The sequence below is a fragment of the Sapajus apella genome, unplaced genomic scaffold (assembly GCF_009761245.1).
Source record: "Sapajus apella isolate SASKATOON/1434 unplaced genomic scaffold, GSC_monkey_1.0 scaffold94, whole genome shotgun sequence".
NCBI classification, from domain to species: Eukaryota; Metazoa; Chordata; class Mammalia; order Primates; family Cebidae; genus Sapajus; species Sapajus apella.
In genome coordinates this window covers 553,865-579,004 of record NW_022437034.1, presented here as the reverse complement: position 1 = coordinate 579,004, position 25,140 = coordinate 553,865, and the positions used below count along the sequence as shown (strand labels likewise).

At 37.8% G+C, this 25,140-nt stretch overlaps 1 protein-coding gene across 2 annotated transcripts in view; it reads right to left on the bottom strand.

The window, feature by feature from the left end:
• Window positions 1–5,142: 5,142 nt before the first annotated feature.
• Window positions 5,143–25,140, bottom strand: part of VPS26A (VPS26, retromer complex component A) — a 50,049-nt gene continuing 30,051 nt past the window's right edge. Inside the window, exons 3-9 of one of the 2 annotated variants that reach the window (XM_032256174.1) lie at window positions 21,175–21,250; window positions 19,858–20,014; window positions 18,691–18,855; window positions 14,613–14,719; window positions 11,371–11,439; window positions 9,184–9,326; window positions 5,143–6,840 (exon numbers count right to left, since the gene is read on the bottom strand). In XM_032256174.1, the coding sequence (XP_032112065.1) occupies window positions 6,727–6,840; window positions 9,184–9,326; window positions 11,371–11,439; window positions 14,613–14,719; window positions 18,691–18,855; window positions 19,858–20,014; window positions 21,175–21,250 (831 nt within the window). In that variant the 3' untranslated portion in view covers window positions 5,143–6,726. The remainder of the gene's footprint in view (window positions 6,841–9,183; window positions 9,327–11,370; window positions 11,440–14,612; window positions 14,720–18,690; window positions 18,856–19,857; window positions 20,015–21,174; window positions 21,251–25,140) is intronic. The other variant, XM_032256176.1, reaches the window with a different exon arrangement.

Here is a 25,140-nt window from a genome sequence, read left to right as displayed (position 1 = left end):
TTTTTTTTTTTTTTTTTTTTTTGAGGAGAGGGTGATCCCGAACTCCTGGACTCGAGCAATCCTGCCTCAGCCTCCTGAGTAGCTGGTACTACAGGTGCATGCCACAGCAGCTGGCAGTTACTGGTCTTACAGATCTAGCCCAACCCTAGTATAGTTTTACAGAAAAAAAATTCTCAAAACTCTTTTAACTGTAATTTTGTTTGGACCTCCTTGCAGGCAGAAAGTGCAATCTGAATTTTGTGATAGTATACACAGGCTTTCCCTTTCTGCCATTCATTAAATTCTACTATGAACATTGAAATGGGAAAATATACAATTTTGCTTTTACAAAAAAAAGATGTCATATTTATACTGGTTGTCATATTTATAGCAGTAAGTGTAATCAGTACCTAACACACATTAGAGCACCTATAAATATTTTATTTTGCTTGTTGAATGGATGAATGCAATAACTATGTAACTGGTAGCCTCCTGTATTTTGCCACAGCACCTTAATGATCTTTTGAAAACACAAATCTGGTAAGTTACTCCTGCTTAGAGTCGTTTGGTGATTCTGAATAAATGTTCCGATAAAGCCCATACTCCATCATATGGCATCCAGGTTCTGTCCTAAGTTGGTTCACCCTATATGCCCCTTCCAGCTTTAGTTCTACTCTCCACATCTACCATTCTGTTCATGCTGGAACTATACACCTGTTATGTCATCATTTCCCACCTCTGTACCTCTGAACACGCTGGCTGATTCTCTTACACATCATAGGTCCTAGTACAGGCTCTATTATAGAATGAAAACTATCGTAATTGTGCCTCTTGATTCAGTGGTTCTTAAACTTTAGAGTGCATCAGAATCATCAGAAAAGAATCATTAAAAACAAGATTGTTGGGCCCCATCCCTGAAGTTTCTGATTCAGCAGATCTGGAGAGAGATCTGAGAGTTTACATTTCTAAAACATTTCCAGATGATGCAACTCTGCTGGTCTGAGACCACACTTTTGAGAACTACTGCTCTGGACCAGGACACGGTGGCTCACACCTGTAATCCCAGCACTTTGGGAGGCCAAGGTGGGCAGATCACGAGGTCAGGATTTTGAGACCAGCTTCGTCAATATGGTGAAACCTGTCTCTACGGAAAATACAAAAATTAGCCAGGTGTGGTAGCACTCACCTGTAGTTCCAGCTACTCAGGAGGCTGCAGCAGAAGAATCGCTTGAACCCAGGAGGCAGAGATTGCAGTGAGCCGAGACCATGCCACTGCACTCCAACCTCTGTGATAGAGTGAGACTCTGTCTCAAAAATAAGATAAAATAAAGTTCCTTCAGGGTAGGGCCAATATAACACATTTTGCATTGCTATAACAGATACAGACTGAGTCATTTATAAAGAAAATGAATTGATTTCTTACAGTTCTGGAGGCTAGGGAGTCCAAGATCAAGAGGCTGGAATCTGGTGATGGCCTTCTTAACATAACATGGTAGAAGGCATCACATGGCCAGAAGGCAAGACCTTGTGTGTCAGTTCAGGTTTCTCTTCCTTCTTCTTAGGAAGCCACCAGTCACATCATGGGGGACCCACACTAAGAATTTTATCTAATTCTAATTACCTCCCAAAGGCTTCACCTCCAATCAACATGTGAATTTGAGGATTAAGTTCTTAACACAAAAAATTCAGGGGACACATTCAAACCATAGCAAGCACGAACTGATAGTCTGTAAATATGCTAAATTCATGCATGAATACGGAAATAAACAGGAGAGGGAGAAAGGAAGTGTGAGAAGATAACCTAGGTGGTAGAAATAAAACAAGTTTTTTTCTTCTTCACCTTTGCTTTTGCTATGAACAAAACCTAGAGTAGGTTTCACAAAAGTATATCCTGTAGATTACTCTCACACCTTGTCTACCAAATTCTGTAATTTGAAGTTTCTAGTATTTTTCTGACATTAAGGTCATCATAATGTAGACACTGAACTAATGTTCATCCTAAGTGAATCTTTAAGATTTACTCTTGGCTGGGCACAGTAGCTCACACCTGTAATCCCAGCACTTTGGGAGGCTAAGGCAGGCGGATCATGAGGTCAGGAGATCAAGACCATCCTGACTAACACGGTGAAACCCTGTCTCTACTGAAAATACAAAAAATTAGCTGAGAGTGGTGGCACGAGCACCTGTAGTCCCAGCTACTCAAGAGGCTGAGGCAGGAGAATTGCTTGAACCTGGGAGGTGGAGGTTGCAGTAAGCCAAGATAACACCACTGCACTCCAGCCTGGGTGATACAGCGAGGCTCCATCTCAAAAAAAAATTTACTCTTAGAATCATGAAATGTTAAGAGCTGGAAGGGATGGGGCACTTATTGGACACATTTGTAGAACTTGTACACAGATAGCACCCACATGGTCCTGCTCTGCTCTCTTGCTTTCTCTCCAGGGCATACCACTCCTAGAAAACTTTTGCTTTATTCTAATACTTAGCTGCCTAACAGTTCTAATCCATAATTGTGTTATAGTTTAGACCTATAGTTTTTCTAAATGAGAGGATCTTTAATTTTATAATCACTTGGAAAATAAGGTTCATTCATTTATTCAGAGATAAAGTGGGCTGGGTGCAGTGGCTCATGCCTATAATCTCAACACTTTGGGAGGCCGAAGCAGGATTGCATAAGTTCAGGAGTTTGAAACCAGCCTGGGCAACATAGTAAGACCCCATCTGTAAAAAAAAAATAAAATAAAAAATTAGCTGGGCACATGCCTATAATCCCAGCTACTTGGGAGGCTGAGGTGAGAGGATAACCTGAACTCAGAGGAGATCGAGGCTGCAGTGAGCCCTGATCATACCACCGCACTCAGCCTAAGTAACAAACTGAGACCTTGTCCAGAAAAGAAAAAAAAAGTGTAGGTGATAAGTACAGACTATATCAAAACAGTCTGAGCCCTAGCGAGGCTTAAAATCCATAAAATTAAACAATTCAGATGTCGTTTAAAACTGTGATAGGTATAATCCCAGAGATGCACACCATGCCTTGGCAGCACAACAAAGGACAACTCTTTGACTTGGAGATGTGGAGATGGTGACAGATGATTTACCAGGACAGTCGTACTGGAAGTTAGTCAGCTGGAGTGCAGGAAGTGGATGGGCAGTCTCCAAGGAGTCTGGCGTAACTGGGGCTGAAGCTGTATTTTGCAATGTGGAATTTGACATTTACTCTGCAAGTAACTAAGTCACTAAAAGATTTTTAGGGGAGTGACATGAAGAGAATTATGTTCACAGAAGACCCCAAGTGTAAAAAAAAAAAAAAAGTATATATTATATCTAAGGATGCACATTTCCCTCAATATGCTTTTATCTGATTTAAAGCCTAAAATATGTTACGTTCCAATCCAAATTAGTATAAACACCCTGTTGGAAGCCTCGATATACACCCAACAGATTCAAATGAACATAAAAGAACAGCATAAAATTTTAGGCTTTACTGAATCACATGATAATGAGAATTGGGTATTCCAACAACTAGATCCATATTGAAGGGGCTCCAGAATACACTGGAGGCATAAAAATTATTTTGAGCAATTTGCTTTTGTTTTTTAGACAGGGTGTCACTCTGTCGCCCAGGGTGGAGTATGGTGGCACTATTATGGTTCACCACAGCCTCAACCTACTTGCTCAGGTGATCATCCGATCTCAGCCTCCCAAGTAACTGGGACTACAGCCACCACACCCGGCTAGTTTTTTTGTTTCTACAAAGATGGAGTCTTGCTATGTTGCCCAGCCTGGTTTCAAACTCATGGGCTCAAGTGATCTTCCTGCCTTGGCCCTCAAAGTGCTGGGATTACAAGTGTGAGCCACCATCCCTGGCCAGGCATTTGTTTTTGAAATCCCTTATCTGCCTAAAGGCCTGGGCGCTCAAAAAAACTCAAAAATCCCCTTCCTGGGAGCAACCAGGAAAGACTGACTTTTACCCTGAGCCAATAAATGGGTACCACACGTGAACAGACATTGTACCAAAATTATCGTATCTCCCATCTATTCTAGTAAAAGCTCATTTTATCTTTTCTATGTCATTTGTTTACCCATAAGTACTCTTACTCCCCACCACTTCCCCTATGTTTGTCCCCACTCCCCCCAATAGAGATGGGGTCTTATTATATTGCCCAGGCCAGTCTCAAACTCCTGGGCTCAAGCCATCTTCCCACCCCAGCCTCTCAAAGTGTTAGGCACCAGCCATGTCTCTTGTCTAATTTGCAGGCCTGCAAGAACTCATCCTAAGAGGGTAAAAGTTTTTCTTCCCCAACAATATCAAAACAATAAGGAGAAAATTCTCTGTTAGTGAGAGTCATAAATATTTTAATGGTTTAGCTCAGTGGTTCTCAACTCTGGGTAGATTTTTCTTTTGAGACATGGTGACTCTGCCACCCAGGGTAGAGTACAGTGGCATGATCACTTCAGTGTAATTTCAAATTCCTGTGCTCAAGGGAATTTTCCTGTTTCAGCTTCTTGAGCAGCTGGGAATACAGATGCATGCCACCATGCCCAGCTAATTTTTAAATTTTTTGTAAAGATAAGGTCTCACTTTGTTGGCCAGGCTGGTCTCGAATTCCTGGCTTCAGGTGATCCTTCCACGTCAGACTCCTGAAATGCTGGGATTAAAGGTATTTCTGTTCGTTTGTTTTTAATGCTTATGGCCCAGTCTTTGAGATTCTTGTTTTATTGGTCAGAGTATGACCTAGACCTGGTTATTTTTAAAAACACCTAAGGTGATTCTAATATGCAGCCAGGGTTGAGAACCAATGGATTAGACATTGTAACTCTTCATTAAAGACACAAATTTCTTTTTCAGTTTATGACTTCTAATTAACTGGCTTACTTCTGACTGAAATAGCCAAATACTAAATTTGAATTTTTATTTTTCAAATTGGTTATGCAACAAAAAGTCTTGAGCAAAATGGATAGGCATCCTGTATATGACAGTTGTAAGCCAGCCTATTAAAATCATTACATAGCTATTTAAAATTAAAACCAGTAGTAGTAATAAAAATTCATTATCACAATTACAGCTTCCTAAACTATTGAGCAATCCTATCCTCAACACTAAATCTAACAATGAGAAGGGATTTGAGAATAGAGCTATTTTAATCAAACAGCAAGCTCAGATTCTGTTTCAAATTCTTTATTATACATCATGGTTGCACAATTTGAGGCTGGTTAAATACAATTGGTTTTCAAAATCTCTGAATATTTTCTAGATTACTACATGCAAGTGACCATGAAAATATTTGGCATTTAAAAATTCTGAAACTCTGAATAGGCACTTACATGAAGGAAAACATTACCAATTCATAGATATCCACATGTAGAACAGATGCTCCAGCACATGGTACATGGACCCTTTTGCCAGTAAAGTTGGTTACTGACCATTTTATCAAAGTGCCATAGTAGTAAAACAGGTTTAAATAAATGTAATTTGGGTTATTTAGCTTACTCATAAAAGTAAGGTTAACTGACAAGACTTGCACTGAAGTATATAAAAAAAAAATTGGTATAAAACCCAATGAACCATAAGTGAAAGTAGTTTCCACACAGCAGGTTTCATTTTGGTTCCTACACTCCACATTTAGTGTATTTGCGATCAGACCCCATGCATATGAATGGATGACTGAAATCTTTTTTAGAGACTTTAAACACATGACTTGAATTTAGTGTTAAAAAATTAAGAAACTGGATGAAGTTTCAATGTGAGTTTAAGTAGCCAAAGTTCGAGTTTAATAAACATGAAATTACCAGATCTAGATACTACATGCTTCACAGGTCCTCCTGAGTCCCCTATCCCAAAATTTTCCCCTGAAAAAGAGAATTTGTGAAGTTAAGAAAATATTTGCATACACATGGCAAAAGATTAAATTGAAATATATAAATATGTTTCAAAATATTTATGGAGAAAATGGTTTTAACAAATCTAAAATGCCAACCTAAGTCAACTCCACTTTGCAGAAAACACACAGTGGTGCTACTGGAAAATAGCAAACCTGTTACTTAATATGGCCAAAAAAAAGAAGGCCATAATGACCTGCTACATAATCCCTTGTGGGAAGAAATTCAACAGTCATACCACAGAAGACCTCAAAGAAGATAAAATTCTGGAAGCCATGGAATGGTACTCAGAAGCACCTGCAGTGAAACATTCTATTTGCATTTCTCAAATACATATGTAAAAACAAATGTAGTTCTCAAAAATGTTGGGGTGCCATGTTTTAAATCTCTGCAGGATGCAAGGGGCCACTCAGGGTTTCTAATTTTATTTGAACATAAAATATTTAATTTTTTGCATGTAGAGAATAAGAGGTAATCATTAGCATGAAAAGAAAGAAGGATTTATAATCAACATTATGCAGAAAGAAAGCAAAATTACAAATACCAGCCTACTCACATGACAATTTTTCATGTTTACGCTGATGCATATCTAAGTACTTATCATCAGAGTATGAAGTTAAAAAAAAAAAAGGCAGTTTAAGAAAGTTCCAGTGTTTCAAAGAAAGCACTTTTAAAAATGTATATACATGAAAAGAACATTTCATTATATCATAAAATAAATGCAGTGCTGTTAAGATAAAGGAAGACTAATATATATGGAGATTTGGCCTTTTTCCCCCCACTCCGGCTGCAACCATCTTTAACCTGCTGAACTTAATCTCAATGGTTACAGGAGTTTTTTACTCTCCTTTTTTCCTCCTGTTCAGTTCACATTTCAGGCTGTTCAGCAGATGCCTGTGATTCTGGAGATTCAAATCGCTGGTGAAAGTTTGTTCTCTGTTTCCTCAGTTTTTCAGGAGCTTTTCTCCATAAAATGATCTCCTAGAAAACAAATGCAAGATATTTACAAATTAATGTTTGATATGATGCCTTATCTCTTTGATGCCTTAAATTTTCACCATGGAAATCAGGACTGCCACTTTAATTTTAACCATAACAAAATTAAATTCTTCCCTACAAAAGCTCTCTTTTCTAACTGATGCAGTTGCTTCCAATTCTAATCTTGACTGCTCCTTCTGCCTCCAGTGCTCCTACCACCAGCACCCACACATTTCCACCACCACCAATCCAATCTGGAAAGAAGTCCTATGATTACTTTAAAGAATTCCCCAAATCCATCCTTTCATTTCTGTTCCATTCCCCTCACCCAAGTTCAAGCTCTTGTCACTTAGATATTAAAACAGCTTCCTCAGAGGCAAGGGAGGCAGGGTGTTTTCTAACTAATCCTTCATTATCACTACCAGGTAAATCCTCTTATACACTGCTTGGGTTGCTCTTCAGCAGTTCTCAGTGCCTCCAGAATAAATTTCCAAACAGGTATTCATGCCTCTCTATAACCTTTATCCAATTTACCAACATTACTCTTTTCCCTCCCTAGAGCCTTGCCCCCATCAGACAAACTGAGTTACTCTGCCTCCAAAGCAATCTAAATAAACTTGCCCTACATCTTCCCCAGTCTTCAAATCTCTATTTCTCCACCTAACTCTTACCCTTAACCAATCTATCCTGAGAGCTTCCCTGTTCTAAATTCCTAAAATTATTTGCTTCAAGAAGTGATTATGGGCTGGGTTTTTTTTTTTAAACCAACATATCAAAACGTAACCATCCAAATGAGCACGCATGAGAAATAACAGACTACCTCCAATAGTGCCATGATATGCAATTGATTTTGAAATTATAAAAATCATGTAATTTATTTTGAAGTTATAAATGACCTATGTTTAATTATACTACATTAGGATGGCAATACTGGAATAGGTTTTCTCTCTTCTAAATTACTGTCAAACTGTTATTTAAGTATTCTGTTAGTTTACATTTTACTTTTTCCAGATATCTACAATGTGAGAACATGGAGGACAAATCATGTTTATAAAAGGTAGTTTTTGCATTTTTCATATTACTTAGCACAGAATAATTTCTAACTTAGCTTTGAACACTCAACTGACATTCAACTACATATTTATTAATCTGATTCAGAATACAAAAGACCATTCTAATTACTATCTTCATTCAAAGTTCACCAAAAGCTTTTAATTGATTTTCAAATGAGAACAACTTATAATGAACATTTTATATTTAAAAAAGTATTAGAGGCTGGGCATGGTGGCTCACACTTCTAATCCCAGCACTTTGGGAGGCCAAGGCAGGTGGATCACTTTAGGCCAGGAGTTCGAGACCAGCCTGGCCAACATGGCGAAACGCTGTCTCTACAAAAAACAAAATACAAAAGTTAGCCTGGCATGGTGGCACATGCCTGTAATCCCAGCTACTTGAGAGGCTGAGGCACAAGAATCACTTGAACCTGCGAGGTAGAGGTTGCAGTGAGCTGAGATTGCATTATTACACTCCAGGCTGGGCAACAGAGCAAGACTCTGTCTCAAAAAACAAACAAAAATTATTAGAATTCAGTCATCTCACAGACATTTATAACAGAATTGTTTAAAGGATAAATCAGCAAAGCAAAGTGGTATGTGCCTGTACCTCCCAGCTACTCAGAAGGCTGTGACTGAAGGACTGCCTGGAAGACCCTCATCTCCAAATAATAATAATAATAATGTATATTTGCTGATAAGAGAAAGATATACAAGACACGACTGAGTAAAAATGCAAATTAAAGAATACAGCTGGGCACGGTGGCCCATGCCTATAATCACAGCACTTTGGGAGGCCAACGCAGGGGGATTGCTTAAGCCCAAGAGTTCAAGACTAGCTTAGGCAATATAGTGAGATTCTGTCTCTACAAAAAATTATAAACAGTAAGAAAAAACAGCAACATCCATAATATGATCTAAATACACATGCACACATTAGTGGCAATGGTGGTGAAAATTCTGCTGACCTTTACTTCATTCCTTATTCTTTATTGCCTTATTTTTTTCTAAATAAGCAGCAGGTATTATTAAAAAACAAAAACAAAAAACCTTGTAAGAGAAAACTAAAAGCCCTGAAAAATTATAGCTCACTCTGGAGTACTGCAGAATGATTGGGGAGGGATTTATCATAGGATTCTATTCTCATCTACTTCTTTATCTATCATACCCACAGTGTTTTTATTTACTTAGAAACTCCCACTCGCTCGGTACAATGAAGCTTAGAAAAGTGAGTGCTTTCTAGGTATTTTTAGATCTGCTGCAGAATACAGTGTCAGCCTAAGTGGTACCATACCTGCTGTTTGAAGTACCTTCGGTCTTCCTCATCAACAAGCACTAAATTCAAAAAGTACCTTACTGAAAATTTTTTGTTCACATCTCTCATTGTTGGAGTTGGGTCATATCCTGCTAAAAATAGTCTTATTGGAATTGATTCGCCTGAAAGAAAAGGAATTTCCACTTAATTCTAAAGATGATTAAATACAGTCACTTAACAGGACTAAGCACTACAGAGATGACACTCATGCTTCACTTCTTCACTGGGCTGAATAATTCTTTGTTGTAGGAGGGTCCTATCCTTTGCAGGATGTTTAGCTGCAACCCTGGCCTCTACCCACTAGATACCAGTAGCACTCTCCAAGTGTAACAGCCAAAAATGTCTCCAGACAACACCAAACATCCACTGTGGGACAAATTGCCCCTAGACAAGGAACACCGTTCTAGAGCCAGAATGCCTGGCTTCAAATCTAAACTCAACCATTTATTGACTGTGTGACCTTGGACAAATCACTTATTCATTGTTTAAGTTCTTCACCTGTGAAGTGGGAAATAACAATAGTATTCACAAGGAATATGCAAGGACTATATGGGTTAATATACTTAACTCAAATAGTGCCAACAGATAAGTGCTATATAAGTAGTTTTGGGCTAGATGCAGTGGCTCACGCCTGTAATCCCAGCACTTTGGGAGGCTGACGTGGGCGGATCACCTGAGGTCAGGAGTTTAAGACCAGACTGACCAACATGGAGAAACCCCATCAATACTAAAAATACAAAATTGGCCAGGCATGGTGGTGGGCACCTGTAATCCCAGCTACTCAGGAGGCTGAGGCAGGAGAATCACTTGAACCCGGAAGGCAGAGGTTGTGGTGAGCTGAGATCGTGCCATCGCACTCCAGCCTGGGCAACAAGAGCGAAACTCCATCTAAAAAAAAAAAAAAAAAAAAAAGTAGTTTTTGTTATCTTCTTTCATGAAGTTTACCATAATTTCTAATCATGTGTATAAATTTTTGAATATCTATTACTCATACATCCAAAGCTAAAAGCGGACAGAATGATGACATTCTTTCATTACCAAAAAGACTGTTATTCAGATTCTCATTGCTTCTGTTTTCCTAAGGGTAATTATTCACATATTCTCTTTTGAATTTTTTTTTTTTTTTGAGATGGAGTCTTGCTTTGTCACCTAGGCTGGAGTGCAAATGGTACGATCTCAGCTTACTGCAACCTCCACCTCCTGGGTTCAAGCTATTCTCCTGCCTCAGCCTCCTGAGTAGCTGGGATTACAGGCACCTGCCACCATGCCCTACTGATTTTTTTTTTTTTTTTTGTATTTTTAGTAGAGATGGGGTTTCACCATGTTGCCCAGGCTGGTCTCAAACTCCTGGCCTCAAGTGATCTGCCCACTTCAGCCTCCCAAAGTGTTGGGATTACAGGTGTGAGTCACAGTGCCTGGCCTGAATATTTTTTAATGTAATAATTTTCTCATGCACACCAATTTAATGAAAGACATAAAACTCATAATTTACATAAAAATTGCTGGCCGCTGGAATTTTACAAAGTAATGTTGCATAACACAAGAATACACATACATGCATCATTAGGGACAAACCCACCTAGCTCAAAGAATGACAGGTAGTTTTAGAGCACCTGAGATTACAACGCCTCATCTACACTTGGCTCTTAATAAATGGTACTGGCTTTGTGATGTAAGTATTAACAACGAAGAAAACCCAGGCATAAATTTAAAATGATAAATACTGGCTTCATTGTGTCAGATACTGACTATTATCTAGTAATGGAACTGCTTATTTTCTTGAGGGCTATAAAGACTCCAAAAACCCACAGGAATTAATGCTCAGCCATACTCCATTTTGTGTCAGCAGGAGAGAAAAGATTTACAAAGACAAACTATTGTATAACAGAAGACAATGAAAATATTACAAATTCAAAACTAGAGAACAGATACATATAATTGTCTCTACTAAATTCTAAATTGAAACTGAAAAATTAAACCTTATTTCAGACTAGGAAGTATAATTACAGTCTTCTTTGCAGCTATACAAAGATGATCTTAAAAGCTACCATTGTAAGAATGGTTTTAAGAATTCAAAGATACTTTCACACTAAAGAAATACAAACAAAACTGCCATAAACACTACTGTTTGCACTACACAAAATAAGTAAATGAAAAGTGTGTTACCTTTTACTGGTGCACCATCCATTATTTCATATTTGGCGATTGTTTCTGTTTCTGTTGTGGTACTGGGTCCTAGTGCAATAATGTAAATAACATTAATTTAAATATTCCAGAATATAATTACTAGCCTTATGCTTTCTTATTTCTCTACTATATATATATATCTTTTTAGAGATGGTATCTCGCTGTCACCCAAGCCAGAGTGCAGTGGTACAATCATAGCTCACCGCAGCCTCAACCTCCTGGGCTTAAGCAATCCTCCCGTCTCAGCCTCCCAAGTAGCTAAGACTACAGATATGTGCCACCATGTCTGGTTAATTTTTCAATTTTTGTACAGATGGGTTCTCAGTATGTTGCCCAGGCTGGTCTTAAATCCCTGAACTCAAGCAATCCTCCCACCTAAGCCTCGCAATTAGCTGTTAACTATAGGTGTGCACTACCATGCCTGGCTAATTTATGTGTTTTTGGGGACAGGGATGGGGTTTCACCATGATGCCCAGGCTGGTCTCGAACTCCTTGGGTTCAAGTGATCTGCCTGCCTCAGCCTCCCAGAGTAGTGGGATTATAGGTGTGTGACCGCACCTGGCCAACAATTTCTTTTTAAACAACAAAGGAGAATTTGAAGTTTAGGTTTTACTATTTTAAAATCACTTAAATTTACTAGCAGGTAGAAACATGAAGATTAAGAAATCACATATGGGGGTACATGTTCTCAGGACCTCTTGAGATTGTGCCTTGGGTAAGAATTTTATTTAAAAATAATATTAATAAAAGAAATCACAGATGTTTTAAATTATGAATATTGACTATATTTTAAATTCTTATAAAGTGCTGCCTAGAATTATTTTCAGCAAAAAAACCAACAGCATTAAAGAGGACAAAGTAAATTTACATATTAAAATTAAAAAGCAGGATGAACCAATAAATGCTATCAAGACAACTGCTCAGCCACCTGGAAAAAAGGAAAGGTGATACATACCTCACATGTTACATCACAACACATTTCAAATGAATTGAAATTTCAAAAACAAAACAAAATCCCCAATGTATTACTTAAGTAGAATCAAACACAAAAAATTATTTTTAGAACTTCAATGTGAAAAAGATCTTTCTAACCATGGCATAACACCCAAAGTCCATAAAATGAAAAACTAATAAATTTGACTTCATAAACATCTAGAACTTCTACATGGCATAAAATACCACAAACAAGACAAACAAGGAAAATTTTTGCTACCCTTAATATTAGAAAAAGGAATTGAGGGCCCAGTGGCTCACACCTGTAATCCCAGCAATTTGGGACACTGAGGCAGGAGGATCACTGAATCCAGGAATTCAAAACCAGCCTGAGCAACATAGTGACAGCCTGTCTCTACAAAAAATAAAAAATTAGCTGGGTGTGGGGGGATGCACCTGTGGTCCCAGCCACCCAAAACGCTGAGGTCGGAGGACTGCTCAAGCCCAGGAGTTCAAGGCTGCAGTGAGCCATAATTGTAACATTCCACTCCAGCCTAGTGACAGTGTGAGACCCTGTCTCAAAAAAAAGGTGGAGGGGAAATGATTTTTCTAATATATAGTTTCTACACATAAGTAAGAAACGGAATATAATAGTCCAGTAGAAAACAGGGCAAAGAATATGAATGGTTGACAGAAAATAAAAATTGTTTTTATTCACATGATGTTCATCCTCAATAAGAAAACTGAAAATTAAAACTACAGTGGAATACATTAATTAGCTTGATTGTGGTAATCCTTTCATAATATATACATTCCATCATACACAGTGAATATATACAACTTTTATTTGCCAATGATACCTCAATAAAGCAGTGGAAGAAAAAGAATCCATAAGAAAAATCTCAAAACTGCAATGGAGTACTATCTCGCCCTTACCCATTAGACTGGCTGAAAGTTTTTACAGCACTGTGCTCATGAGAATATGGAGGAAAAGAGGCACTCTCCTACATTCATTGCTGATAGCAATGCAAACCGGTATAATCCCTAAAGAGGTCTTACTGATAACATGCATCAAGTTTATAAATGGCCAGGTACAATGGCTCATGCCTGTAATCATAACACTTTGGGAGGCAAAGGTGGGAGGATAGCTTGAGCCCAGGAGTTCAAGACCAGCCTTGGCAACATAGTGAGACCCTGTTCTCCACAAAAAGGGTATAAGAATTACAAATAAATATACTGTTTAACCCATGAATTCCACTTCTAAGATTTTATCTTGGACACATGTCTGCACATACGTAAAATGACATTATTTATAATAGCAAAAGACTGGAAACAACCTGTATGTCTACAAACAGTAGACTGGTTCAATTCTAGTGTATCAATAAAATGGAAAATTGTTAAAAAGATAAAGTATTCTACACACTGGTATGGAAAGTTCTCTAAGATGCACTACTAAGTGGTAAAGCAAAGTATGCATTATACACCATTTAAGTAAAAAGGGGTGTGTGTTATACATAGGTACTTGCTTATATATATAACTAACCAGAAAGTTTTGTTTTTGTTTTTTTGGAGTGGTCTGACTGTGTTGCCCAGGCTGAAGTGCAATAGCTATTCACAGGCACAATCCCACTACTGATCAGCACAGGAGTTTTGATCTGCTCCACTGAGGATTTTTAAACTTATATTACCTATGAGTAGCTAGAATACAGAAATAAGATACTTTTTACTCTATACTCTTTTACATTTTATTTTTGAACCATGTGAATTACCTATTCAAAAATTAATTTTTATAAAAAATAAATCCTGGACAATCAAAAATTATTTTTTTAAAAAAAGCATGAAATAACTTACTGCCAGCAATTTTTTTTTTTTTTTTGAATATGGAGTCTTGCTCTGTCACCCAGGCTGGAATGTAGTGGTACAATATTGGCTCACTGCAGCCTCTGCACCTCCCAGGTTCAAGCAATTCTCCTGCCTCAGCCTCCCCAGTAGCTGGGACTACAGGCACGTGCCAGCACGCCTGGCTAATTTTTTGTATTTTTAGTAGAGACGGGGTTTCACCATGTTAGCCAGGATGGTCTCCATCTCCTGATCTAATGATCCACCCACCTCAGCCTCCCAAAGTGCTAGGGTTAGAGGCCTAAGTCACTGCATCCAGCTGTCAGCAATATTAAGTAGCAAAATCAGGACTCAATGTGGATATCAAATTAATTATATTTAAACAATATTTTAAGATTTTTAAAATGTCAACTAAAAGAATTTTAATTCACATACTCTTTTCAACTTACCAATTCCTGTGATCTCTTTTTTGATCAGCTGTAACTCCATGTGTTGTATTTTTATTCTTACTAATAAGAAGTAAATTTTTCCAACAATCACATCCTTTAAATGATACCTATTAAGAAAGAACATATCTCACTAAATATCAGTCTAAAACAAGCAAAAAGAGTGAAATACATCCTAAAAGACTTTGATAGACACATTTAGTCTAATTATTTAAGAATACTATTTTCAGGCCAGGCATAGTAATCCTAGCACTCTGGAAGGCTGGGCCAGGTGGATCACTTGAGGTCAGGAGTTCAAGATCATATTGGCCAACATGGTGAAACCCTGTCTCTATTGAAAATACAAAAATTAGCTGGGCGTGATCCCTGCTACTTGGGAGGCTGAGGCGGGAGGACTGCTTGAACCCAGGAGACGAAGGCTGCAGGGAGTCAAGATCACACCACTGCACTCCAGCCTGGGTGACAGAGCAAGACTCCATCTCACAAAAAAAATAAAGCAAGCAAGCAAGAAAAAAAGTACTATTTTGAGCTCTTTCCCAGCCACAACTGAGTTGCATGGAGGTGCCAGCTTGGGCACATTCAAGATTCAGTTTCACTCACCTGCATGGCTGAGGAAGGCACTGCTGCTAGAGACATAATGACATTAATACTGCTTTACAAGAGGTGCTGAAGACCACCCTCATCCATGACGGCCTAGTATGTGGAGTTCACAAAGCTGCCAAAGCCTTAGACACACATCGAACTCATCTTTGTGTGCTTGCAGCTAACTGTGATAAGCCCATGTATGTTAAGTGGATGGAGGCCCTCTGTGCTGAACCCCTGCTGATGACAACAAGAAACTGGGGAATGGGTGGGCCTCTATAAAATTTACAGTGAGGGGAAACCCCGTAACGTAGCTGGTTGCAGTAGTGTAGTAGTTACGAACTATGGCAGAGTCTCAGGCCAAGGATGTCATGGAAGAATACTTCAAATGAACAAACAAAACTTTGGCTCACCAAAAAAAAAAACAAAAACAAAAAACAACAACCATTTTGATTACTCATATTGTTTAGTGTTCCTTTTTTTCAAAAAAGTATTCATCATTTCACTATGCAAATAAGGAATCAAACTTTTACGTGACCATCAATGTACCTCAGATGGAATAATTAGCATGGTTAACTGTTGTTGTTCCAGCTGGGCTCACAGGATTGCTTGAGCCCAGGAGTTTGAGACCAGCCTGGACAACACAGGGAGATGTAATCTCTGCTAAAAATTAGCTGGATGGTGCAAAATTTGTGGCACATGTCTGTGGTCCTAGCTACTCAGGAGGCTGAGGTGAGAGGATAGCTTGAGCCTGAGAGATTCAGGCTGCAGTGACCCATAACTGTGCCACTGCACTCCAGAGCCTGGGTGACAGGGCAAGACATTTTCTCCAAAAAAAAAAAAAAAAGTTTGAAATATTTGGTGTATGAAGATATTTTCAATATTAAAAGACACAAGAGTTCCCTGGTGGTCTAGTGGTTAAAAAGAAAAAAAAAAGTAAAAAAAAAAACACAAGAGTTTAGTGTCATTATTACTCTAAGTGCTAGAACAGTGCAGCTAACATAAATAATCTGCCCACAAAGAGAAAGTAAAGGAGACTACCTATATAGGTTGAGTCTGCTGTTGTAATATCTAATAACCAAAGGTTGCTCCCACATACCTCGAAATGATATGGTAATAAACCTAGGGATCCCTATAATACCCAGAGGACTTTTTAGCCTCCTCCCAGGTTTGGCTCTCAAAATTAGATGTCAATACTTGATTAATGTTATATCAGACCAGGCGTGGTGGCTCACACCTGTAATCCTAGCACTTTAGGAGGCTGAAGCAGGTGGATCACCTGAGGTCAGGAATTCAAGACCAGCTTGGCCAACATGGTGAAACCCCGCCTCTACTAAAACTACAAAAATTAGCCGAGCGTGGTGGCACACGCCTATAGTCTCAGCTACTCAGGAGGCTGAGGCAGGAGAATCGCTTGAACTCAGGAGGTGAAGAGGCAAAGGTTGCATTGAGCCGAAATGGTGCCACTGCACTCCAACCTGGACAAGAGAGAGACTCCACCTCAATATATATATATATATATGATATATATATATATCTCTCATATATATATTTTATATATTAATATATGTAATATATAAATATATATCATATATTAATGTATACAATATATATAAAATATATATAAATAATATATATTATATAATATATATATATATATATAAAATTTAAGATTCTGAAGGCATGTATATTACATTTTGGGGATATAAACCTGGGAGTGACAAACAAGAAAAATAAACCTCAGAAAACTGGGGTAGGAGGGTGATAATACAAGGTACACCCATTTCTTCAACAAACAAACTTTAATAAAAAAATAGAAGGGAAGCTTGTAAGTTAAAAAATTTAAGAGTCAAACAACCAAATCCAATGTGTGGTGCTTATTTAGATATTGATATGAACAAGCATGTGAAAAAAGAAAGGCATCTATAAGCCAATTGGGTAAATGTGAATGTTGCCTGGATATATGAAGATATTAAGGAATTACTAATATTTTTAGATATAATAGTATTGTAGTTGTATTTAGAATGATGTGACTTTTTAAAACTTTTTTTCTGAGTAGACACAGAAAACAAGCTTGTCATTTAACATTTAAATAAGAAATGTATAAACTCAATACATAATTTCATCCTTTACAGATAACCAGTGTTAACAAATATGCCGAATATCACTGCAGGCCTTTTCTATTCATATCCAAATACATGAGCATTTTACAGAAATGAAATAGTACTACACATGCTGTTTTTATGGCTAACTTTTTCACTTAACAATATGTCATGGATACGCTTCTGGAGAATTAAATACACATTTCTCAATGTTTTTTTTTTGAGATGGAGTCTCGCTCTGTCGCCCAAGCTGGAGATCAGTGGTGCAATCTCAGCAAAACTGCAACCTCTGCCTCCCAGGTTCAAGCAATTCTCCTCCTTCAGCTTCCTGAGTAGCTGGGATTACAGGCACACACCACCATGCCCAGCTAAATTTTGTATTTTTAGTAGAGGCAGGGCTTCACTATGTTGGCCAGATTGGTCTCAAACTCCTCACCTCAGGTGATCCACCCACCTCAGCCTCCCAAAGTGCTGGGATTACAGGCGTGAGCCACCATACATAGCCTCAATCTTTTTAACTCTTCTTTAGCATTTCACAGTATGGCTGGACCATAATTTATTTAACTGTAAAATAGCAATGGGCATTTAACTGGCAAACTTTTGTTCTTATAAGTAATGTTTCTGAGAACATCTTAGTCCATGTATAACATGATAGATACAACTTCCCATAGATTATATTGAAGCAAATTCCAGACATATAATTGATAAAATGATACATAATTTTATGGGTTAAATTAAATGTCTGGAATTTGCTTCAATATAACCTATGGGGAGTATAAGAACTGAATATTTATAGTTGAGAGATAAAACAAACTGGATCATGTGTTGATAACTGTTGGAGCTGGGCAATGGGTACATGAGGATTCATTATATTGTTCAAGTATACTGTTCAAATATTTTAGTATATGTTTGAAATTTCCCATAATAAAGTTTAAAAAGGCATTAAACAATAAACAAAATATGAGCAAGTTTTGTTAAAATACAACATACAGAAACATATATACCTTCCTCGACCCCCAAGTAAAGATATACAGGGGATATTAACAGTGGTTAAGTGGTAAAGGTGAAAATATGTGAAAAGAGATGGCCAATATTAGGTAATGTAAAGCCAGTAAGATAAACTGTAACAGACGCAATAGGACTGGCTCCCTTCTGAGATGGTAACATCCTCTACAAAAAGTGGCCAGGCAGAGATTTATCAGGAATAGCACATAAAAGACACCTTAATTGGGTGGAAGCCAGACCAAACTCCTAAAATTTCTTTTAGCTCTGAGATCCTGTTGATCTGTTAGCATCAGATTAATGTCACTTCTATGCTTACTTTGACCAACTAACAAAGACCTGAAAAGCTAATTTTTGAATTTTCCCTGAATAACTTATCTGTGAAAGGTACTTACTTTGATTTATTATATTCAAATTCTATATGCAGACAATCTTCAATGCCCACTTCCATCTTAATAGAGTTGTTAACATCAGGATAGGTGGCAAGCTGGTGAACAATAAGATCATATTCTTTTACCAAATCTGTCAGTCTTCTCACTATTGTCACTTTAAGAAAATACCTACAAAATTAAAAGACAGGATGAGTTAAATCACCTGTAATAAATTTTCATGTTTTAAATCAGCAAACATTAACTGCAACTCAGCCTTCTCCTTCTTGCTGGAACTCCTTTGGGATCAACCTACTTCATTACTTCAGGAAGGAGTTTAATGCCCCCAACATGGAAAAAAAAATACGAAGTTCAACTTTAAGAATAGTGTAAATACTTTACAGATGAGTTTGGAGTGCTGTCATCAAGGCTACTTGAAGAAACCGCTCCAGATCATTTAAGGAACTGCTATTTGAAATTTGGGTTGTCAAACCCAGTTCCAGATGGATAATGCCAAGTTAAACAGAGAAAGCAAAATCTCAGATCTGATGCTTTCGGATTAATATCCTCAAATGCCCTGGACATCCCTGGCTTCCTGCATGCAGACTTGGTGAAGGGAAAGGACACTGAATTGAGAGTTTAGAAAAGCAGGTTCCTGCTCCAGTTCTGCCATCCACTACCTGTCTCATTTTAGGTGTATCAGAGCTTCTCTGGCACTCCAGATTACTTCTGAACCATATACTAAATGAAATTTTCTGGAAAATTAGTGGATTTAGAAGGTAATTCAGTTTACATGACAAATGAAGTACATAAAGGAGAATTCATACCAGGTAAGTGTATAACTGACATGTCTCATAACAATGTTGTCTAACTCTATAATATTAGAAAGCTCTATTACCTCAGATCAGAGGTATCTGACAAAGTATATGACAGAATTTTTTTTTTTAAGATGAGGTTTCACCATGTTGGCCAGGTTGCTTTCGAATTCCTAACCTCAGGTGATCCGCCCGCCTGCCTTGGCCTCCCAGAGTGCTGGGATTACGGGTGTGAGCCACTGAGCCCAGACTGACAGAATTTTTAAAAACCTTAAGTCTTCCAATCTAGAATTATAATTAGAGGTTCAAATAAGATATCAACAGTAGTCATTACTTTCTGGTTTTGATTCTGTTTACAGTTTATAATACATATTCATACCTCAAACGGACATTGGCACCGATGTAAGATTCATATGGCTTTTCAACTTGCATGAATTCAAAATCGTAACTTCTGCTCTGAGTCAGTTCTCCAGGTAAGGCTAGTTCTTTCACTAGGTTTACAAATTCATGAGTATTACTCTTGTCATTGAAAAGTTCTAAGAAATTTTAAAAGGCAGAAAGACCAATTAATTAATATCCATTTCAATAAAACCCAAACATCTACTCCTAACACAAACAATTTTTACCAAAAGAATTACTGGGTTTGTCTCTACTTTAATAAACTAGACCTATGCTTTGAATTCCATTATTCTTTTTATAATTATATTCCATGTAGGCATAAAAGATTTCAAGTGGCACAGCACAATGAAAATTTCTATTAAAAATAAGTTCATTCCTTTGACATAGTTGGGGCTCTCCCAATATGAAGCCATTTGACAGGTTACCAGCAATTATTTGAACTTCCCCCAGACAAGGCAAAAATTTTGTTTCGTTTTAATTAGGCAAACATATTACCTTCATAAAATTACAAAACACAAAAAGACTAAAACCAACTATTGATTACTACAACTTGCCTCTCAGAATAGATACTTAAGTACACTCTCAGTCAGAACAGATATATAAACAAATATCTACCCATCCCACTCTAATACTTTAAAAGTGTACAATGAAACTTAGAAAGCTAGATTTTAAACCTAGTTATGTAGACAGTATTATAAAGACATATTTTCTTTTCTCTTTTCTGAATTTGCAGTACAGAAAGATTTATATACAGTTTAACTCCCTACTAAATCAAGCATGTATCTGAAATAACGTATGGAAATGTACATAAGTTGATCTAAGTCAAGAAGAAATGACACCTTTCTCACATGGAGTTTTGTATTGACACAGGTGAGTCTGGCTACAGGCACACACTAGATCAGGAAAACAAATGGCATGGGTAATTAGAAAATGAAGAATGAAGATGAGGCTGCTAATTAATTATAAGAAGGATGGTGAAAAATGTAGGGAGATGAAAATTTCATTAGGTCAACTAATTTCTTTGAATTATTTTCAAGGCTGGTAGTTTACTATAACTCCTTTAATTTTTAGTAAAGAAGTCCAATAACAAATAAGGGTAAGTTGAGTCAAATATCATTTCATACAAGTCAAAGAAACACAATTTAATAGTTATAAAGTAAGTCTTCTCTTTTACTATGCAAAATCCATTCCTTCCTTCTACAAAGCTAAGCTCTAATTCAGTTATTTTAGTTAAAATCCAACCCTCTTCAAATTCAGTTATCAAAGAAAAAAAAAGTAATACTATTTTAAAACTCACCAATTTGACCTACAAATTCAATTCTAATTCCTTGGTGCTCTAGCCTCTTTCCAGGTTGCTTAAAGGCTAGGTTTACCTGCCAAAACATGAAATTATAAGAGATGTTAACAATCCTTTGAGTGGGCCTACTAGTAGCTTCCTTTCAGATGAATGCAGTATATAAGTATTTCAGGTATTCATTTATGAAGTTTGAGACACCACCACATACCTAAATCAGGATGATGTTATAGCACCAGAGAAGGTGTAATTTATTTATACACAATCATGGGTGAACCTATTACTTACATCAACAGAAAGTCTGCTTTGTTAAGAAGGAATCCTTAATAGCTAGAGAACTATAAAAAGACTCAAATAAAGGAACAGCCTTCAACTACTCATATGTGCTTTCTAGTCAAAGAGTTAAATAATTCTATGACTAATAAAAGCATTTTACTAGAGGTAATTACTAATTTCAAGAACTGACCTAAAAACAGATGCAATTCCAGGACATTTAAATCAACCAAGACTAACATCCACACAACTAGGACTATATTATGGACAACACTCAGAAATTTGGGGGTGAAATCATAGCTTTATACTTAATTGTACTTGAGGTATCACTTTCAGTTTTTTGTAACCAATATATTATTGTAATTCCTAACCTTAAAAGCAATGCCTCTTGTCCTGAGTCTGCTACCCACCATAAAAACAAAATGCCTAAAGATTTTAATTCAATTATGATTTATCTTACATATTTCCCCACCCCCAGAAAAGAAGGACTCTGTTGCTCAGGCTGGAGCACAGTGGCACAATCATAGTTTACTGCAGCCTCGACCTCTTGGGTTCAAAGGATCCTCCTTCCTCAGCCTCCCAAAGAGCTAGAATTACAGGCATGAGCTACTGCACCTGGCAATCATCTTACATACTTTCGAAATAAAATATTGAAATCAAAATCCCTAAATTAATATATCTGCCAAGTGGAAATCTTAATATATATATTAAGAGACAGAGTCTCTGTCACCCAGGCTGGAGTACAGTGACATGATTATTGCTCACTACAGCTTTGAACCGCTAGGGTTAAGTAATCCTCCTGTCTCAGCCTCCAAGTAGCTGGGACTATAGGGATGCAGAACCATACCAGGCTAATTAAAAAAAATTTTTTTTGTAGAGATACAGTCTCACTATATTACCCAGGCTGGTCTCAAACTCCTGGCCTCAAGCAATTCTGCTACTTTGGACTCCCAAAGTGCTGAGCTTATAGGCATAAGCCACTGTGCTGGCCACAAACTTATCTTTAAGATCTACAAATAATTATTTCATTTTTTTGTTTTAGATGGAGTTTCACCCTTGTTGACCAGGCTAGAGTGCAGTGGCACAATCTTGGCTCACTGCAACCTCAATCTCCCAAGTTTAAGCAATTCTCCTGCCTCAGCCTCACAAGTAGCTGGAACTACAGGCATGTGCCACCACACCCAGCTAATTTTGTATTTTTAGTAGAGATGAACTTTCACCATGTTGCTCACGCTGGTCTCAAACTCCTGACCTCAGGTGATCCACCTTGCCCTCCCAAAGTCCTGGGATTATAGGCATGAGCTACCATGTCCAGCCAGATCTACAAAGAATTCTATCATTTGGCTACACCACCATTTACCAGCTAAATTCCCTGTATGGTCATATAGGTTGTTTCTCCATCGTTCTTTCTTGTTAACACTCTTCTTCCCTAAATATTACCTGAGACAGTCAAGAATACAACTTCACACTGCATGGCATAGGAGCCAGGGCTCTGTTTAAGTACCCTTAGTTTCCTGTGAGATGACCAGGGTCTAGACTCGAAGCCAGCCTGTCCTACGATGGGTGCTTCTCTGCATGTGTTTATAGTCCTACCAGGTTCCCATTCTCTAAGGTTCTGATTGTATTTTGTATATTCATTTATTCACTTGCCCACTGAATGTACCCATCCCTGTGCTAGCCACTATTGAAGGGTGTAGTCTTTGAGGATATAATCTTACCCTCAAAGAGCAGAGAAATCAGAAAAAGGAAAGAAAAAGCAGAGAATCAGGTAAAGTCTCAATATATTGCCCAGGCTGGTCTCGAACACTTGGTCTCAAGCAATCCTTCTTCCTCAAGACACCACACCCAGTCAAAAATATAACTTTTTAATTTGAGAAAGGTATCTGTAGACTACATATATTAGAAAGAAAATTCCAAGCCTGGTGTGGTAGCTGATGCCTACAATTTCAGCACTTTGGGAGGCCGAGGCAGAAAGACTGCTTAAGCTCAGGAGTTGGGGATGAGCTTGGACAATATTCCGAGACTCCGTCTTTAATAAAAATTAAAAAATGATAGCTGGGTGTCGGGGCATGTGTGCCTGTAGTCCCAGCTACTAGGGAGGCTGTGGCAGGAGGAGCCCTTGAGCCTAGAAGGTTGAAGGTGCAATGAGCTAAGATTGTACCACTGTACTCCAGCCTGGACAACAGGGTGAGCCCTTATCTTAATCAAAAAAGAAAAAAAGAAAAGAAGAAAAAAAAGGCTGGGCACAGTGGCTCATGCCTGTAGTCTTAGCACTTTGGGAGGCCGAGGCAGGTGGCTCACTTGAGGTCAGGAGTTTGAGACCAGCCTGGCCAACATGGTGAAACCCAGTCTCTACAAAAAATATGAAAATCAGTTGGGCGTGGTGATACATGCCTGTAATCCCAGCTACTCAGAAGGCTGAGGCAGGAGACTTGCTTGAACCTGGGAAGCCTAGATTGCAGTGAGCCATTGCACTCCAGCCTGGGCAACAGAGCAAGACTCTATCTCAAAAAGAAAAAAAAAAAAGGAAAGAAAAGAAAAAAAAATCTCAATATTTAAGAATGAGGCAGGATCCTTTTTCATACAAAAAAAAAAAAAAAGCATACTTCCAGTTTATTCTTTACTATAACAAATGTTGGTAATGTAACTCTTAAAAGCTTTTCTTCCAAATGATGTTTCTCGAAAGATAACAGAAATCAAGGACCAAGAAAAACAGAGGTCCAATTACTTCTATTGGTAAACTGCATAAATTAAAATATTCATCTTCTGTATGTTTCCTATGTTATAACAAATACAAATTAGTTACTTGCCTTTAAAAATAACTCAGAAAAAAAGTAATTGTGATACACCATATGATGGAATATTATTAAAAGTTTAAAAACAATAATGGTAAAGAATTTTTAATGATGTGGGAGGATGTTCATGGCATGTTACGTGAACAAAGCATGGTTAAACTGTATACAAGTATATGCTGATTATATATTTTTTAAACTATAGAAAGAAAATACTCTTAACAGCAGTTACTTCTGGAATGAATGATTATTGATTATGGGTAATTGTTTTCTTCTCTGGTTTTTAAGTTTTTTTTGTCTTTTGTAGACAGGGTCTCACTCTGTCACAGAATCTACATGGCAGCAGGCTAGAATGCAGTGTACAGTCATGGCTCACTGCAACCTCAACCTCCCAGGCTCAAGTGATCCTTCCACCTCAGCTTCCCAAATAGCTGGGACTACAGGCACACACCACCACACCTGGCTAATTTTTTTTATACAGACAGGGTCTCACTATGTTGCCCAGGCTTCCTTAAAAAAAAAAGGACAAAAATAATATTAAAGTCAGAAAAATATTTAAGAAGGAAAAGTGGTACTTAAACAGGCTTAACATAACATTAAGAGTTTTAGATTTGAACTACAAATAATAAAACAAGCATAATCCCAGCTATTTCATAAGCCAAGCAGTAATTGGAACTAGTCTCTAATTGGTACCAATAAAGCATACAGAAAAAAATTGTATTTTTGCTGGGCGCGGTGGTACGTGCCTGTAGTCCCAGCTACTCAGGAGGCTGAGGTGGGAGGATCGCTTGAGCCCAGGAGTTCTGGGCTGTAATGCGCTATGCCAATGGGTTGTCCACACTAAATTCGGCATCAATATGGTGACCTCCTGGGAGTGGGGGACCACCATGTTGCCTAAGGAGGG